The sequence below is a fragment of the Oncorhynchus mykiss genome, chromosome 17 (genome assembly GCF_057628025.1).
Source record: "Oncorhynchus mykiss isolate SJ-2025 chromosome 17, ASM5762802v1, whole genome shotgun sequence".
Lineage (NCBI taxonomy): Eukaryota > Metazoa > Chordata > Actinopteri > Salmoniformes > Salmonidae > Oncorhynchus > Oncorhynchus mykiss.
The window spans coordinates 32,902,041-32,921,740 of NC_143038.1; the positions used below are offsets into that span (position 1 = coordinate 32,902,041).

General features: G+C 45.1%; 1 protein-coding gene across 5 annotated transcripts in view; it reads right to left on the reverse strand.

Annotated features, from left to right (window-relative positions):
* wnk2 (WNK lysine deficient protein kinase 2) overlaps positions 1 to 19,700 on the reverse strand; it is a 75,003-nt gene that overhangs the window by 20,989 nt on the left and 34,314 nt on the right. For all 5 annotated transcript variants that reach the window (XM_036950029.2, XM_090205251.1, XM_036950028.2 and 2 more), the window contains exons 11-19: positions 16,240 to 16,392; positions 8,757 to 9,086; positions 7,818 to 7,870; positions 7,268 to 7,430; positions 6,783 to 6,899; positions 5,959 to 6,129; positions 5,746 to 5,788; positions 1,667 to 1,867; positions 373 to 1,286 (exon numbers count right to left, since the gene is read on the reverse strand). In XM_036950029.2, coding sequence (XP_036805924.2) covers positions 373 to 1,286; positions 1,667 to 1,867; positions 5,746 to 5,788; positions 5,959 to 6,129; positions 6,783 to 6,899; positions 7,268 to 7,430; positions 7,818 to 7,870; positions 8,757 to 9,086; positions 16,240 to 16,392 — 2,145 coding nt within the window. The remainder of the gene's footprint in view (positions 1 to 372; positions 1,287 to 1,666; positions 1,868 to 5,745; positions 5,789 to 5,958; positions 6,130 to 6,782; positions 6,900 to 7,267; positions 7,431 to 7,817; positions 7,871 to 8,756; positions 9,087 to 16,239; positions 16,393 to 19,700) is intronic.

A 19,700-nucleotide genomic window follows, 5' to 3' on the forward strand; every position in this document is an offset into this window, starting at 1 on the left:
TAATCTCCACCCGGCACAGCCAGAAGAGGACTGGCCACCCCACATAGCCTGGTTCCTCTCTAGGTTTCTTCCTAGGTTTTGGCCTTTCTAGGGAGTTTTTCCTAGCCACCGTGCTTCTACACCTGCATTGCTTGCTGTTTGGGGTTTTAGGCTGGGTTTCTGTACAGCACTTTGAGATATCAGCTGATGTGCGAAGGGCTATATAAATACATTTGATTTGATTTGATTTAAAGAAAACAATTCTAATCTCAGAAAGGAAAGTATGTTTGAGTCCCAAATGGAGCCCATAGGGCTCTGGTCAAAAGTAGTGCACTATTCAGGAAATATGGGATGCATTCTATGAGTTCTATGTATGACATGTTCTATGTTTACCAGCTGTTCCCCTGTCCGGTAGCGCCCTTCCCCCATGGGTCCAGGTGTGCTGTTTCCTGACCCCAAGGTGGCACTGTCGGGCCCAGGAGGGGACTGGACGTACTCTGTCCCCGAGCCTGGTGTCTCCGCGGCAGTGCCTGTTGGGTACATAGGAGCGTACTCCTGGTACAGCAGGTTCCTCAGCTTCTCGTCCAGAGTCTTGATGGTGCTGTCCACAAAGCCCCCCCGACCTCCCACCCCTCGACCCTCCCCGTCCGACTCACTGGGCCCCCCTGCCGTGTGCTGGTGGGGAGCCGGGCTCTGGGGCAACGAGGGGGCCTTGGCTCCACCCACTGAAGAGAAAGGCTGATGGAGCACCACAGGCTGCTGGGAGCGGTCGCCGCGGGAAACAGAGGGGTAGGAAAGTTGTAGGGACTCTCTGGCTGAGGAAGTAGTGGGGTCCTGGGGGGGCAGAGGGGTGAGGGGAGTTGAGCTCCCTTGAGCATCACAACTCACGTTCAGGGACAGGGGCATGACCAGTGGACAACAGGGCACCTCCTCCACCATGGAGGCAGTGCACGCCATCTCTGCCATCTGCTGGGCAGCGTGGATGGGAGAGATGGCACCCAGACGCCCTCCTCCCTGGTGCTCCTCTCCGGACAGGAAGCTGCGGCGACCTCCAGAGGGGGCCACTGGAGGAGCCGAGGCTGGCTGGGTGTGATGCACCCTGGGAAGGGTAGAACTGTGGGTCTGGCCCTCTGGAGGAGGTCCTGGGTGGACAGACGGGGGGCCAGAGGGGGCTGGGACATGGGACATGGCCAGGAGGAGAGGGTCTGTGGAGGACAGGATGGGAGGGCTACAGAGGCCATAGCCCTCATAGGCGAAGCCTCCACTCCCCCCAGAAACTGAGTTAGCTATGGAGGACGACGCTGATACTGCAGGACAAAAGCAAAAGAAGACAGAAGATTATAGACAGAAAGGCAATAGGACTAGCATCCTCTTAATCAACCCTTCTACAACAGGACCACATGCAAAGACATACAAATATTTCAACTTAACAACTCAATATTGTATTTGTGGCGTTCTGACAGAGTGTTGCAAAAGTGGTTTGACAAAGGAGCTTGCACAGAAATGCAACAGCAAAAAACAACACTCTCTAAGATGCTGTCCTGAACCTTCTTTTACAATTGTACACATGGCTGACTACAGATGTTGACAGAACGTTGTTCATTCATTGAGCACTAGAGGGCAGCCTGGTAGCATGGCTCGACCAGGATGGTTTCATGTTCAAACGGTCACATGGAAACAAAGTCACCTCTGCCTGAAGCAGTCCCTACAGTGCCACCCTCAGCAGACTGGCCAGGCACTGTAATCCCATCAGGCTGTGCAATTGTAGTCCTGTCAGGCTGAGCAGTTGTAGTCCCATCAGCAGTTATGTTTGTAGTTCTATCCTGGCTGGAGGTAGGAGGCTCCTCCACTGGGCAGATGATGAACCATCTCTTCCCTGTGTGGAGCACTGAGAGAAAGATAGTGGAAGAGAAAGGCCAGTCAAACAGATATAGCAACCAAATTTACTCAGCCCACCCACACAGCCCTCCTTTAAAAACCTTCCTCCACAGACATCCCACTCTCTATGGGGCCGATTCAGACTTAAGAAATTCTATGCCTTTTTTAATCGTTTTGATTTAAGCACTTCTCAGTAGTTCAGACTTACCTTTTGCAGGTGAGTCATTCCACCTCAAAAAACACAAGAAAGATGATTTTGACACCCACCATCTCAGATTGTTCTGGAATCGTTTCTGTAGTTAGAAACGGATAAGTTTAACAGTCCTAATATATTATTTGATATTTGCAAAATGAAGCTAATTGATGGTGCCCAAATTGGCCATTTTAATCGATATGATTCATATAATCGTCCATAAATATAGTACCTAACATCCGATTTGGAACATACCTCTTCCTAACAATGACTAAGACATGAGGAATCCAATACAATGATCAAAAACCACTCACGGACCCCCCCACATCCCACGCCAATCCCAGCACCCAACAACCAGTACACAGTATCAGTTCTCTATGTCTGACAAGTCATATGGAGCTGCTGCTTAAGAGTATTGCTTCTTCATCCTTTGTAATGTATTCCCTGTGAATCTGGTGATGGGTTTTTTCCCGCTGTTCAGAGAAATTAGCCATTGAAGTCGCTAGCATTATTTACCATAAATGAGTATGGTAGTACCAAGTTTTGTCCGATATTCCTGCTGCTGGTCTCTTTTGTCAATTAAATGGACCACAAATGTTTTTCCCAACTTTAGCCAGAAAACCACCAATAGCTTTTGCTCATGATGAAAAACAAATGGTATGGTCATCTTTACAATTCAAGCTAGTCTTTCATGAAAGCAATTCCGTTTGTCCATCTCTTAGGCTTGATTTGTGTCCAGGAAATGGCCCCTCTGTGTGTGGTTTACTCCCTTCAAAAAGGTCTGGATTAGTTAGACCATTCCTGGTGAACAAGCAACCATTACGCTAAAGTAGTTCTAATAGTTTCAATGTTATAGTCTCTAACGGGCTTCAAAAAAAAAGTCCCTAACACACAGTGTTTTGCAATGGTAATGGATTTGGGTTAGATTTAATGGTATATGTCACTAATCACACTACATATATAGATGTTTTCTAATAATTATATTGAAAAACATACACCTGCCATGCATCTAGTGGGCAAATAATTGTTTATAACTGTATTATTTTATTACGGTTGTCACAACATTTTACACACTAGCCCATTTCTCCATCAAAGTTTTGGACTTTTTATGAGAATTGCACCAGAGCTCAGAGAGCTGCCATTTATAGGACTATTCAAGGGGTGTTGAGTTGAAGCAAAAGGTTGCTAAGAGAAGGACAAACGTAATTGCTTTCATGGAGGAATGGCTTGATCACACAATTTATTTTCATCATGAGTAAAAGCTATTGGTTTCCTACCCAAAGTTGATCCATTTATTAAACACAAGAGACCAGCAAAATGGACAACAAGGTGTGCTGGCAGTAGCAGGAGCAGCGGCATCTAGTGAGAAAAATCTGAAACTTTCACACAAATTTATGGTAAATAATGCAAGCGAAGTCGCAAAAGATGGTGCAAGTTTCAATGGCTAATTTCTCCAAACGGGGACAAAACATCACCAGATTCACACAGAATACATTACAAGGGATGAAGAAGCAATACTCCAAGCTGCAGCTCTATATTTCAGACACAGAGAACTGATAATATATACTGGTTGTTGGGGTGGGATTGGTGTGGGGGTCCGTGGGTGATTTATTTCAATATTATGTAAATTAAAAAGGGCCAATTTGGCTGCAATCAATTAGCTTAATTTATCAAAAATCGAATAAAACTTAAACAAAATTATGTTACAGGAATGCTGTTTCTAATTACAAAAAAGTTTTCTGAAATAATTGAGGTTGGTGGGTGTCGTGGCTTGCTGAAACGACATGGAATAACCAAGGTGCATAACAGGTTTTGGAGGAGTTGCTTCCTTGAGCACTCTGAATACATTTAATTCAACCATACTTTTCTATAATTTTTAGCCAGTACTTCTGAAAGTAGTACTCAAAAGCCAGAAGTGGTCCCCGAAAATTGCATACTACCTCACATACTATATGTGCACCACATCATTGCTCTCTCTCTCTCTCGCTTTGCTATGTGTGCATCTTGCTAGCTGTCACTCAAATGGTGAGGGGCTGAAGTTAATTGGCTGAAACACAAATTGCTAGGACCCAAATTAGGGATTTGGTGGTTAATTGGGGTAAAACAGTAATTCCGCTCATAGATTATGCATGTAGAACTACACATTGACACATCCAGCCCAAATGGAGGTTTAAAAAATACTTACTAGTCCCCCGAGTTTCAGAGGAGGTCTTTAAAAAACAGCGAAACGTAACTAAATGTAATTGAAAATGTAATCTAAGTACTCCCCAAAAAGTATTATTTATTATGAGAGGGCCATAAACAATAACTAGTAATACTGCATCTCAACTTTCTGGTAAAAAAAAAAAAAAGTTGCTGATGTGTTATCACTTTGAGGGCAAGAGCTCATGTACACAGTACTCATATAATAAAAATATGAAAATAATATTATATATGATGCATTTCCTATTCAACAAAACTGTATGAATAAGGCTTGAAATGACATACATGCTTTCTAAATACAGTATTCTCAAACTATAAAATGACTAACTATAAGATTTCACCTTCCTTATGACTGTAAAAAAAATGTGGCAGAGTAAATGTGCATATTTTCTTAAGGTCTCGCTTGATCAAAACGTCTCACAGAGCCCTAGCTTGGCTTCCTGAACTCGTTAGGAACTCGGCTTCCTGAACTCGTTAGGAACTCGCCTTTCATCTCATATTATTCTTGTCCATCTATGACAAACAGAAAGTGTGTTTTTGTATGAATTATTTTAGATTACTGGCTATACATCAATTTCTGAATGTGGTAGACGATGAAACCACTTGCGCTACGATGTAAGGATTCCTGGCATGTTTGTGGCTGTGAATTATGGTTCAGTCAGGAGTTGATGGACAGTCGGAAGAGCGAATGAAATGATAGGAGGAACATCCCAGCTTCAAGTGGTGTCAGATTCACATCCTGCTTTAAAGAGGCAAAAGATACTTTTTTTTTAACTAAACAAAGATAGACCACCGCCAGTCATTTCCAATGGAAACAAAAGAGTTATAGTGGGCAGATCAAGCAAGGAGGTGGGCAGAGCCAAGCACAAGCCAGCGAGATCCTATTTTCCTGTTCTAGCATGAATCTGCATATTTATGTTAGGGAAAGCCTACTCTGTGAAGTGCGTGTGTGCAATAACTAAATTTGCCAGTGCACTCCTTCTAAATGACATGATTTTTAAAAACTTTGGCAAAGGGTAAAGTCTAAAAAAACGTAATCTGCTCTGTTCAAAACAGATTCTAGTTTTGGGAACTGAAAACTGTATTGAGATCAAATGTTTAATCGATGACAAAATTTGCAGAATGTCTGCCAAAATCCAACTCCTTCCATCTTCTGCCAATGCTGGCCACTGGGCTTCCTCTCACTACCATATTTGGATGCTTCACATTTATACATCCGGTGAAATATCTGTCTCATTATTCTAACTGTGGACATACTCCTCTGTCCGTGAGAATCAGGGCTACCACTCAATGCAAGCGTTTTCAGGGAACCAGAAACGCGCAGGTCTTTACATCTTAAAGGTTTTAAATACGTGCTAAGTTTCATTACTATATATGTTCCAAAATATATAGAAGAAAGAGAGAGAGAGAGAGAGAGAGAGAGAGAGAGAGAGAGAGAGAGAGAGAGAGAGAGAGAGAGAGAGAGAGAGAGGGAGAGAAAAGTGAGGCATTACCATTCTGCTGATAAACAGGATGGTGTGCTCCGGGCTGCTGAATCTTCAGAGAGATAGAGTTAGACAGGAAACAGACATGTGAGAGATGTATTAAATGTGTGTGTGTGTGTGTGTGTGTGTGTATTTCATGCGTGTGGCTTCTGAATAAACATCCATGTGAGTATATTAGCGTCAGTGTGTGAGAGACTTGTGTTTGGGATGCCCCCCCCTCACCTCTCCCCCCAGCCCCCCAGAGTTGTGTCCCAGTTGGGGACTGCCACCCAGGGCGGAGGCCGTCTCTCCCTCCATGTTCTCACTCAGCATGTCCTCCGCCTTGTCCACGATGTCTTTCAGCTGGTCAATGAACATCTCCTTCTCTATGGGCAGGATGAAGCCATTCTCCACCTGCATACACACAGACAGAGACACACACACAGACACAATGTAACTACAAGCAATATAATAATGCCAAAACAAGAATACTGAAGAAGTGATAGCACTTCAGGAACAATCATAATGTAAGTATCCCATTTCAATACAGGAAAGATACGATTACAAGGGGATTGATAATGAACTGGATGACCGAACAGAATACTCATTTATAAGATCTTCTGCTGTAGCGCATTTGAGCATGGTGGCCCTATTTAAATATTAAACAATCTATTTGAAGTTCTCAAAATAGCTTTTCCCAGGACATCCCAGACAGACAGAGGACCTCTGTCTAGACCTAGGGTCAAATACAATTTGAAATCCTTCAAATCTTTTGAGCATTTGCTCTAGCCTGTCCGGAGCGCCAGATGGGCCAGATGGGAATAGTTTTGTGACTATTCTAATTCATCCATTAAGCCAGGAAAGCTCAATCAAGCACAGATAAAGAATTTGAAATGACTTCAAGTCATTTTTTGCACCCGGGTCTACGTCCCATAACGGCACCCTATGCCCTACATGGTGCGCTACTTGGACCAGAGCCCTATGGACCCTGGTCAAAAGTACTGCACTCTAAAGGGAATTGGGTGTAGTTTGGGACGCAGAGAGGTCTGCCAAGGTCATGACCTCACCATGTAAATGGCTATCTCCTCCGGAGCATCTCCATCCAGGTCGAACTTGAAGGTCACCATTTTGTGATTGTGAGTCTCCAGCTGGCATTCCACCATCTTATCGCCTGTGTTGCACACCTGAGGGGAAGGAGAAAACACTTTGAATGTGAAAGTACAAATATGCATATACTTTGAATACACAGTATAAATTGTCATTTCAGTTTCAAACTTCTCCCCTTTGGGCTAACTGAATAGCTTATAAACGGCTAAAACATTGAGCAAATCAAATCAAACGTTATTTTCCCCACGCGCCGAAAACCACAAGTGTCGACTTTACCGTGAAAAGCTTACTTTACAAGCCCTTAACCAACAGTGCAGTTCAAGAAGAGTTAAGAAAATATTTACCAAGTAGGCTAAAATAAAAAGTAATTATAAAAAGCAACACAACGAGATTATTGTGCACTGGCCAGGTCGGAGCTGTGGTCAGTGTGAACGGATGGACTTACATTGAGCATGCTCAGTTTGGGCTTGTTGGTCTTCTCCTGTCGGGAGCGCGTGCGGGCCGATTTGCGGTGGTGTTTCCGGGTCTTCCCGTCCCCTTTCCCACCGCTGGCCGAGCCATCGCAGCCATCACTCATCTCCTTACCCGACGCCACGTCTGAGTTGAAGCTAAAGGCAGGGATGTGAACGAGTTCAACAATACTTTTAACACATTCTCTCTCTCTCTGCTTCTCGGCGTGTCATTAAGATGGGACTCTGGTGTAGTAACTGGTGTTTAGTTTAAAGATAAAGTTACCCTGAATCTAAGGATGGATTGTTGTCTGACCTTGCCCATAGACTGGTTACATGGCAAGGAAACCAATATATCATTTTATAACTTGGGTGAACTATCCCTTTAAGATGTCAGTGAGAAAGTATTCACTATTGACAAGGCCAGGCGTCCACACCACGGTCACACACTACAGCCCCTATACCGTACACAGTACCCACTACAGCCATTGTTGGGGAAGAACATTTCAACAACACTAGTCAAGCTCAGAAGGTATGGCCACACACCTGTCATAGCCTGGGTAACTGTGAAAGGCCATGGGTTTCTCTTGCAGTGGCTCCTGAAGGCAAAACAATGGGGTTGTTGGATTCACAAGAACATGTCACATGGGGTTAGAGTATGGCTGGGTCTCAAACGGCACTCCACTCCTTCCCTATGTGGTGCACCATTTTTGACCAGCGCCTACGTAGGGAATAGAGTGCCATTTGGGACGCAGCCTGCATTTACAATATGGGCCGTGCATAGCCGACACACAAGAAAAGAGTGCACTGATGCATGTACGAGTACTGTACACAGTATGTGCTGTACGTTGTTGTAGAGTAAGAGTTGTATCTGGACACTCTTGGAAGTCAAGGCGCCTGGAAGAACCTTTCCAGTTGAAAAAGGTTCTTCGAGGAACCCCTTGTGTTTTGTGATGGGAGGGGTTCAATTTGAAACCTTTTTAATAATATATTGCAAAGGTGGCAGCCTATCAGATTGGAGGCGTGGCTTGTTGGAAGTGTGACTTTCAGATCATTCTCTTTGGTCACTTCTTTAGCGTAGTCATTCCTGTTTATCGTGTTAAGTTTGTACACTGCAAATTAAAATGTTCCTTGAATATTTGTGCGCATTATATTCTAATATAATATTCATCAAATTAACATTGCTGATTACATTTACTCTAACGGGTAGCCAACAAAAATGATCTATCGTAAAGCCACGCCCCTACTAAGCCATGCCTCCACTCCAGGGTTCCTCCAGGAACCCGTTGCTACATTGAACCATTAAAGGTTCCTCCAAGAACCCCTCAACTAACGGAAGATGCAGATGTGAACCATTAACTAGCAACGGTTCCTTGAGGAACTCCAGGGGTTCCTTGAGGATATCCATGGTTCCTCGAGTCACCACTAATTCTAAGAGTGTACTGTACTGTAGAAACGGTTGATAACTGTGTGGTGAAGAGCTACCTCTTGGCTGGCCTCAGGTTGGCAAGAGGTGGACACAGATGCAGTGTCCAGGTTCTGCTGAGTCGTGGACAAGCTGAAACGGTCAGGCACTGGGGCTGCTATCTGGATGCCAGCGGGCTTCAGGGCTGCAGCTGGAACCGGAGCCAGGCGTGGGACCCGGGCTGGGATCTCAGGGACAGTCTGGTCAGACTCGGCTGCAGCAGCAGGTTCGGGGTCCACCACCTCAGCCCTCCAGGGTGAGGAGAGGATGGCAGGCTGGACGGGGTGGAGCGGAGCGAGGGCCGACACCTGAGCCTCTCCATGGGGGTCCTGAGGGGCACCAGACTGGACCTGGAAGGAGGAATGACTCAGGTATTACAGAACCTTTTTTGCTACTGCTGCTAAAGATACAGTACAACCTACTTGTTTATCCAAATGTATGTTATGTGCTGTGCTACATTTACTATCCATATTCCAACAAAGTCAAAATGTAAAGCCAATGTATTTGTAAGGTTTTGTAAAGCCAGCTTACAGTGCATTCGGAAAGTATTCAGACTTATTCAACATTGTTCTAAAATGTATTAAATACATACAAAAAACTGTTTTTTTAGAAATTTTTGCAAATGTATTAAAAATAAAAAACAGATATCTTATTACATAAGTATTCAGACCCGTTGCTATGAGACTCATTGATCATCCTTGAGATGTTTCTATAACTTGATTGGAGTCGGTGAAGAAGGGTCTTGGTCAGCGAGGTGACCAAGAACCCGATTGTCACTCTGATAACCTTCCAGAAGAACAACCATCTCTGCAGCACTCCACCATTCAGGCCTTTATGGTAGAGTGGCAAGACGGAAGCCACTCCTCAGTAAAAGGTACATGACAGCCCACTTGGAGTTTGCCAAAAGGCACCTAAAGGACTCTCAGACCATGAGAAACAAGATTCTCTGGTCTGATGAAACCAAGATTGAACTCTTTGGCCTGAATGCCAGGTGACAAGTCTGGAAGAAACCTGGCACCATCCCTATGGTGAAGCATGGTGGTGGCAGCATCATGCTGTGGAGATGTTTTTCAGCGGCACGAACTGGGAGACTAGTCAGGATTGAGGAAAAGATGAACGGAGCAAAGTACAGAGAGATCATTGATGAAAACTTGCTCCGGAGCGCTCAGGACTTCAGACTGGGGCGACGGTTCACCTTACAACAGGACAAACACCCTAAGCACACAGCCAAGACAACGCAGGAGTGGCTTCGGGACAAGTTTCTGAATGTCCATGAAAGGCTCAGCCAGAGCCTGGACTTGAACTCGATCGACCATCTCTGGAGAGATCTGAAAATAGCTGTGCAGCGACACTCCCCCTCCAACCTGTTGACATGACAGGGTAGGGCAAAACAAATTAATATAAATGGAAAAAGCTAAATAAACAGAGCAACATAATGAGAACGTAATAAACACACAGCTTTAATCTCTATGTTTCTCCAAAGATATCAGGTTAGATTAGGAGTGAACACAACTCCTGATCTTTATCAATTACTTAAAGGCCCAATCCATAAATTATGTGTCCCCAGTGGTAACAAAACAAAGTACAAACACAATCGACCAGAAACAAAACAAACACAAACAAAACAAGTTGTTTGATTTTCACCATTGAGTGCACCTGGTTCCTCTTCTTCACTGCAAAACCAATATTGTGTGCACTCACAAATACCCTCCCTAGCTGTCAGTCCTCCAGGGCACTTTTCTTACTTGTTACTCTCATTACGTATTACTTGCTTATGGATTGTGCCTCTACAATTCTGATCAAATATACATGATAGATCTGTTTTGCATAAGCGCCATGAGTCTGTCAAGCGAGAACCTACACATTATGGAGAAACAACCCCTCTGAGCAGGTAGTGCAATCTAAAGTGAACTATTTGTGGCAAATAGTTAAATATAACAGCCAGGAGTACACACTTGTTTAATTACATTTTTGTATTGGGTGTATCTACTGACAGCCTGTATTGTCCCGAAAAGATACATCCGTTGTTTTTTAAAAATTTTCTTTACTCTGCCTGCAAACATACTGGATGCTTCAGAAGCCATTGAAGACATCAACACCATGAATTAACACATTGGGAATCATGTAGAAACCAAAAAATGTGTTAACCAAATCAAAATATATTTTATATTCTTCAAAATAGCCACCCTTTGCCTTGATGACAGCTTTGCACACTCTTGGCATTGGTGAAGTCTCAACCAACTTCACCTGGAATGCTTTCCAACAGTCTTGGAGTTCCCACATATGAGAGCAGAGAACTTGTTGGCTGCTTTTCCTTCACTCTGCAGTCCAAGTAATCCCAAACCATTTCAATTGGGTTGAGGTCAGGTGATTGTGGAGGCCAGCTCATCTGATGCAGCACCTCATCACTCTCCTTCTTGGTCAAATAGCCCTTACATAGCCTGGAGGTGTGTTGGGTCATTGTCCTGTTGAAAAACAAATGATAGTCCCACTAAGCCCAAACCAAATGGGATGGCGTATCACTACAGAATGCTGTTGTAGCCATGCTGGTTAAGTGTGCCTTGAATTCTAAATAAATCACAGACAGTGTCACCAGCAAAGCACCCCCACACCATCAAACCTCCTCCATACTTCACAGTGGGAACCACACATGTGGAGATCATCCGTTCACCTACTCTGCGCCTCACAAAGACATGGCGGTTGGAACCAAAAATCTCTAATTTGGACTCATCAGACCATAGGACAGATTTCTACTGGTCTAATGTCCATTGATCGTGTTTATTGGCCCAAGCAAGTCTCTTCTTATTATTGGTGTCCTTTGGTAGTTGTTTCTTTGCAGCAATTCGACCATGCTGCAGTCTCCTCTGAACAGTTGATGTTGAGATGTGTCTGTTACTTGAACTTTGTGAAGCATTTACTTGGGCTGCAATTTCTGAGTCTGGTAACTCTAATGAACTTATTATCCTCTGCAGCAGAGGTAACTCTGTCTCGGTCCTCATGAGAGCCCTTTTCATCATAGCGTATTGATGGTTTTTGCAACTGCAACTGAAATGTTCCAGATATACTAACCTTCAGGTCATAAAGTAATGATGTACTGTCGTGTCTCTGCTTATTTGAGCTGTTCTTGCCATAATATGGACTTGTTCTTTTACCAAATAGGGCTATCTTCTGTATACCCTCTACCTTGTCACAACAGAATGAATTGGCTCAAACACATTAAGAAAAAAATACCACAAATTAACTTTTAACAAGGCACATCTGTTCATTGAAATGCAATCCAGGTGACTACCTCATGAAGCTGGTTGAGAGAATGCCAAAAGCGTGCAAAGATGTCATCAAGGCAAAGCGTGGCTACTTTGAAGAATCTCAAATATAAAATATATTTTGATTTGATTTAACACTTTTTTTGTTACTACATGATTCCTTATGTGTTATCTTGTAGTTTCGATGATTCACTAGTATTCTACAATGTAGAAAATAGTAAAAATTAAGAAAGTCCCTGGAATGAATATGTGTCTCCAAACTTTTGACTGGTACTCTAAGTATTTTACACCCCTATGCTATGACATTCCAAACTGAGCTCAAGTGCATCCCAATTAGCTTTGATCATCTTTGAGATGTCATTACAACTTGATTGGTGTCTACCTGTGGACAATTCAATTGCTTGTACATGACTTAGAAAGAAACACACCTGACCAAACTGAGCAACTGGGCAGGAAGGACCTTGGTGAGGGAAGTGATCAAGAACTCAATGACCACTCTGGCCAGACTACAGAGTTCCTTGGCTGAGACGGGAGAACCTGCTGGAAGGACAATGGTCAATACAGCACTTCACCAATTTGGGCTTTATAGGAGAGTGGCCAGACGGAAGCCATTCCTGAGAAAAAAGGCACATGACAGCACGCCTGGAGTTTGCAAAAAGGCATGTGAAAGACTCTGAGATAATCAGTCAAATGATTCTGTGGTCTGATGAGACAAAAACGGAACTCTTTGGCTTGAGTGCAAAGCGCTATGTCTGGAGAAAACCAGGCACAGGCCATCATCCATCTAACACCATCTCTGCTGTGAAGCATGGTGGTGACAGCATCATGCAATGGGGATACTTTTCAGTGGCAAGGACTGGGAGACTGGTAAGGATAGAGGGGACAATGAATGGAGACCAATACAGGCAAATTAGAACCTGCTTCAGGGCACAAACATCCCCAGACTGGGGCAAAGATTTACGTTCCAAAAGGACAATGACCCCAGCATACAGCCAAAGCATCGCTGGAATGGCTTCAGAACATGAATGTGAACGTCCTGGAGTGATCCAGCCAAAGCCCAGACTTCAATCCCATTGAAAAACTGTGGGAAGAATTGAAGATTGGGAGCAGCGTTCAACAGCAATCTAATTTAACAGAGTTTGAGAAAACCTACAAGAAAGAGTGGGAGAAAATCTCCAACTCTAGATATGCAAAGCTGATAGACATACCCAAGACAAAGCTGTAATCGCCGCCAAAGGTGCTTCTACAAAGTACTGACTCAAGGTCGTGAATACTTACTGTATGTACATATGAAATTTCTGTATTTCATTATATATTTTCATTATATATATATTTTCACTTTTCATTTTTCACTGAAATACATATCTAATTGGTCACTGGAAAAGGGACACTTTACAAATGTATGGAAGCATGCTAAACTGTGTCCTTACCTGAAACTCAAGGTACTATATTTGCAGATTATACTATAATCTATACATCAAGACAATCTGTTCAACGGGTACAGCGAGCTCTACAAATAGATCAGGGAAATATCAGGGAGTGGGTCTGCCGGAACAAACTTGTTATGAACGCTAAGAAAACCAAAGATATGTCGGTCTGGTAACAGCAGGCACAACATGGGATGTGATTAAGCATGGGGGGGAGTACAAATTAAGGAAGTGGCAGAAACCAAACTACTAGGGGTACAGCTAGACAACTGCTTACCATGGTTGTCTCAAATAACTCATCTATGTATGTAACGGAAAACATAGAACAAAACATAGAATGCCCACCCCAACTCACGCCCTGACCAAACCAAAATAGAGACATAAAAAAGGAACTAACGTCAGGACATGACAGTACCCCCCCCCCCCCCCCCCCCCCTAAAGGTGCAGACTCCGGCCGCAAAACCTGAACCTATAGGGGAGGGTCTGGGTGGGCATTTCACCATGGTGGCGGCTCTGGTGCGGGACATAGACCCCACTCCACCTTAGTCTTGGCATACTTAGGTGGCACCTCTGGAGTGGCGACCCCGAACTGGGGACCCTTACATCGGGCCCTGAATAGCAGGGAGACTCTGGCGGCGCCGGACAGGCGGGAGACTCTGGCGGCGCCGGAGTGAAGGGCGGCTCTGACGGCGCCGGAGTGAAGGGCGGCTCCTGACTAATGGGCGGCTTCGGCGGCTCCTGACTGACGGGTGGCTCCGGCCGCTCCTGACTGACGGGAGGCTCTGGCGACTCCTGACTGACGGGCGGCTCTGGCAGCTCCTGACTGACGGGCGGCTCCTGACTGACGGGCGGCTCCGGCCGCTCCTGACTGACGGGAGGCTCTGGCGACTCCTGACTGACGGGCGGCTCTGGCAGCTCCTGACTGACGGGCGGCTCCTGACTGACGGGCGGCTCTGGCGGCTCCTGACTGACGGGAGGCTCTGGCGACTCCTGACTGACGGGCGGCTCTGGCAGCTCCTGACTGACGGGCGGCTCTGGCAGGCTGGGGAGACCTACAGGAGGCCTGGTGCGTGGAGGAGTCACCGGATGTACCAGGCTGTGGGGGAGCACTGGAGCTCTGGTGCGCAGCCTTGGCACCACTCCTCCAGGCTGGATGACCACTCTCGTATGGCACTTGCAGGGGGCTGGCCTATAGCGCACCAGGCTATGAGCGCGTACTGGCAACACCGTGCACTTAACCGCATAACACGTTGCCTGACCAGTACTGCGCTTCTTCCGGTAAGCACGGGGAGTTGGCTCAGGTCTATCGCCTGACTCCTCCAATCTCCCCGGGTTCCACCCCAAAAAATTGGGTGGGCTGCCTCTCGTGCCTGTTGCGCTGCCTTACCTCATATCGCCGCTGCTCAGCTTTCGCTACCTCCAGTTCTTCCTTGGGGCGGCGATATTCCCCAGCCTGTCCCCAGCCTGTGCCCATCTCCTCCCAAGTCCAGGAGTCCAGAAGCCTCTGCTGCTGGTTACCACGCTGGTTGGTCTGTTTGTGGTGGGTAGTTCTGTAACAGTTTTCCTCCTCTTCTGAGGAGGAGTAGGAAGGATCGGACCAATATGCAGCATGGTACGTGTCCATGTTAATATTTATTTAAACTGATCACAAAAAAAAGAGAGTGAAAAGAAGGTGCAGACACAGAGACAGAAAACAACTACCCACAAAACCCATGTGGGCAAGAGCTACCTAAGTATGGTTCTCAATCAGAGACAACGATAGACAGCTTCCTCTGATTGGGAACCATACCAGGCCAAACACAGAAATACAAAACATAGAACAAAACATAGAATTCCCACCCCAACTTACGCCCTGACCAAACCAAAATAGAGACATAAAAAAAGGAACTAAGGTCAGAACCTGACAATGTAAGAAAATAATTAAAACTACATGCATGGTCAGAAGGATAGCAAAATATTTACAGGGAAAGATTCTTAAGCAAACAACCCAAGCATTAATAATTGAGAGTCAGGTGATCTACTGTTCTGTGGTGTGGGGAAATGCAACAGGAAGTGACATTAGGAGGCTGCAGAATGCAGCAAGTTCTAAGGTGGGGATACGATTCCTTTGTTGTAGTTATGCACAATGCTCTTGGGTGGTCATCAATCAATAAGATCATACAAAATAAAAAGAAAAGCTAATCTTGTTGCAGAGTACACCATTTAACAATGGCCAAACTCCATTCACAACAGGGTTCAGTTGGTAAGAGACAGACATTCAGTCAATACTAGGAATAGATTGTCCACCATCTATGGGTTATCCCGGGAGAGAAGGTATACTGGCAAATTAACATTTTGTTTCAGAGCAATGAACAGTTGGAATAATTTATCTGAGCAAACCAGAAACCTTTCACTATATACATTCTGATTCTGATGAAGGCCATTGCAGGCTGAAAAGTTAATATTTTAATCTGGGGGGGGGGGGGGGGGGGGGGGGGGGGTTATGGTGAGCGAGTGTTGCACCTTTTCCTTTTCAATATATAAATTCAAACAATACTTCAGAACCAGTTGAACATAATCGTTTGGAAGGTTGTGCAGGACCAGGGCAGATGAAGGAACCAATCTACTTATCATCAGGATTTTTTATATATTGTGTTTTTCTTACCTGTCAATGTATTGCGTCTGTTGTTTGTAACAGTGTGTTCTATGTGAACATGTATTATGTACAATGTACAATGTATTATACATTGTATTTAAATGTTTAAAGGTCTGAACAAGATCTTAAAGAGATTATAATAAAATCCCCCCAAAAATCTAACAAATCTACTGCCCACCTGTGTGCTGATCTGCAGTGGCTGGAGAGGGGGCGTGGCCTGGGAAGGCTGCTGTAGAGGGGTAGAAGCATTGCTGCCCAGGCAGGCAGCTGATTGGACAAGACTGATGGGGATGTCAGAGCACTGCTGAGGTAGAGGCTGGCTGGCAGACAACTGTGGTCGAGATAGAGAGATAGAGAGATAGAGAGAGATAGAGAGATAGAGAGAGAGAGAGAGAGAGAGAGAGGCAGGGTGAGTAAAAATCATGACGACGTTAATTGAACATCTATATCTGTCCTGTTCCAGAAACATAATATATTGCCTCTCATACACTCTGCCTGTCCAGTCACCAAGTCTAGTTGCCAAACAGTCTTTCTGACTGGAACACACACCCTCGGTCACAGCGTCTGACTGGGGATACACGCATAAACATACACAAAGCTCTGGGCTCACACACACACACACACACACAGCTGAGAACAACAAAAATCACAGCCACTATCATCTCTGCTTATTAAACAGAAGCCTGGGGACAGACAGCATCTGACTGGATGGTCAGGATTTTGTCAATGAGAGTCCAACAAACTAGCACATCTCATATTTACACTCACATTTAAATCAAAAAGTGTCGACAAGTGTAGACCTTACCATGAAATGCTTACTTACAAACACTTAACCAACAGTGCAGTTCAAGAAGAGTTAAGAAAATATTTACCAAATAAACTAAAGTAAAAATTATATAAAGTAACACAATAACATAACAATAACGAGGCTATATACAGGGGTTACCGATACAGAGTCAGTGTTCGGGGGTACAGGTTAGTTGAGGTCATTTGTACATGTAGGTAGGGGTGAGGTGAAGTGACTACGCATAGATAATAAACAGCGAGTAGCAGCAGTGTACAGAACGAATTGGGGTGGGGTCAAAGTAATAGTCCGGTGGCCATTTGATTAATTGTTGAGCAGTCTGATGGCTTGGGGGTAGAAGCTGTTAAGGAGCCTTTTGGTGCTATACTTGGCACAAAACAGTCTATGACTTGGGTCGCAGGAGTCTCTGACAATTTTATGGGCTTTCCTCTAACACTGCATATTATATAGGTCCTAGATTGCAGGAAGCTTGGCCTTGGTGATGTACTGGGCCATACACATTACCCTCTATAAATCAAATCAAATCAAATCAAATTGTATTTGTCACATACACATGGTTAGCAGATGTTAATGCGAGTGTAGCGAAATGCTTGTGCTTCTAGTTCCGACAATGCAGTAATAACCAACAAGTAATCTAACTAACAATTCCAAAACTACTGTCTTGTACACAGTGTAAGGGGATAAAGAATATGTACATAAGGATATATGAATGAGTGATGGTACAGAGCAGCATAGGCAAGATACAGTAGATGGTATCGAGTACAGTATGTACAAATGAGATGAGTATGTAAACAAAGTGGCATAGTTTAAAGTGGCTAGTGATACATGTATTACATAAGGATACAGTCGATGATATAGAGTACAGTATATACATATGCATATGAGATGAATAATGTAGGGTAAGTAACATTATATAAGGTAGCATTGTTTAAAGTGGCTAGTGATATATTTACATCATTTCCCATCAATTCCCATTATTAAAGTGGCTGGAGTTGAGTCAGTGTCAGTGTGTTGGCAGCAGCCACTCAATGTTAGTGGTGGCTGTTTAACAGTCTGATGGCCTTGAGATAGAAGCTGTTTTTCAGTCTCTCGGTCCCAGCTTTGATGCACCTGTACTGACCTCGCCTTCTGGATGATAGCGGGGTGAACAGGCAGTGGCTCGGGTGGTTGATGTCCTTGATGATCTTTATGGCCTTCCTGTGACATCGGGTGGTGTAGGTGTCCTGGAGGGCAGGTAGTTTGCCCCCGGTGATGCGTTGTGCAGACCTCACCACCCTCTGGAGAGCCTTACGGTTGAGGGCGGAGCAGTTGCCGTACCAGGCGGTGATACAGCCCGCCAGGATGCTCTCGATTGTGCATCTGTAGAAGTTTGTGAGTGCTTTTGGTGACAAGCCAAATTTCTTCAGCCTCCTGAGGTTGAAGAGGCGCTGCTGCGCCTTCTTCACAATGCTGTCTGTGTGAGTGGACCAATTCAGTTTGTCTGTGATGTGTATGCCGAGGAACTTAAAACTTGCTACCCTCTCCACTACTGTTCCATCGATGTGGATAGGGGGGTGTTCCCTATCCCTATAGCACCTTACAGTCAGATGCATGGCAGTTGCCATACCAGGCGGTGATGCAACCGGTCAAGATGCTCTCGATGGCGTAGCTGTAGAACTTTTGGAGGATCTGGGGACACCAAGGAACTTGGAACTTGAAACTCTCGACCCGCTCCACTACAGCCCCATTGATGATAATGGGGGCCTGTTCGGCCCGCCTTTTCTGTAGTCCACAATCAGCTCCTTTGTCTTGCTCACATTGAGGGAGAGGTTGTTGTCCTGGCACCAAGCTGCCATTTCTCTGACCTCCTCCCTATAGGCTGTCTCATCGTTGTCAGCGATCAGGCCTACCACTGTTGTATCGTCATAAAACTTAATGATGGTGTTGGAGTCGTGTTTGGCCACGCAGTTGTGGGTGAACAGGGAGTACAGGAGGGGACTAAGTACACATCCCTGAGGGGCCCCTATGTTGAGGATCAGTGTGGCAGATGTGTTGTTGCCTACCTTTACCACCTGGGGGCGGCCCGTCAGGAAGTCCAGGATCCAGTTGCAGAGGGAGGTGTTTAGTCCCAGGGTCCTTCGCTTAGTGATGAGCTTCATGGGCACTATGGTGTTGAACGCTGAGCTGTAGTCAATGAACAGCATTCTCACATAGGTGTCCTTTTGTCCAGGTGGAAAAGCGCAGTGTGATTGAGATTGCGTCATCTGTGGATCTGTTGGGGCAGTGTGCGAATCGAAGTGGGTCTAGGGTATCCGGAGGATGCTGTTGATGTGAGCCATAACCAGCCTTTCAAAGCACTTCATGGCTACCGATGTGAGTGCTACGGGGCGGATATCATTAAGGCAGGTTACCTTCACTTCCTTGGGCACAGGGACTATAGTGGTCTGCTTGAAACATTTAGGTATTATAGACTCAGAGAGGTTGAAAATGTCAGTGAAGACACTTGCCAGTTGGTCAGCGCATGCTTTGAGTACACATCCTGGTAATCCATCTGGCCCTGTGGCTTTGTGAATGTTGACCTGTTTAAAGGTCATGCTCACATCGACTACCGAGAGCGTTATGACACAGTCATCCAGAACATCTGGTGCCCTCGTGCATGCCTCAGTGTTGCTTGCCTCGAAGCGTGCATAAAAGGCATTTAGCTCGTCTGATAGGCTCGCGTCACTGTCCAGCTCGCGTCTGGGTTTCCCTTTGTAGTCTGTAATATTTTTCAAACCCTGCCACATCCGACGAGCGTCAGAGCCTGTGTAGTAGGATTCAATCTTAATCCTGTATTGATGCTTTGCATGTTTGAT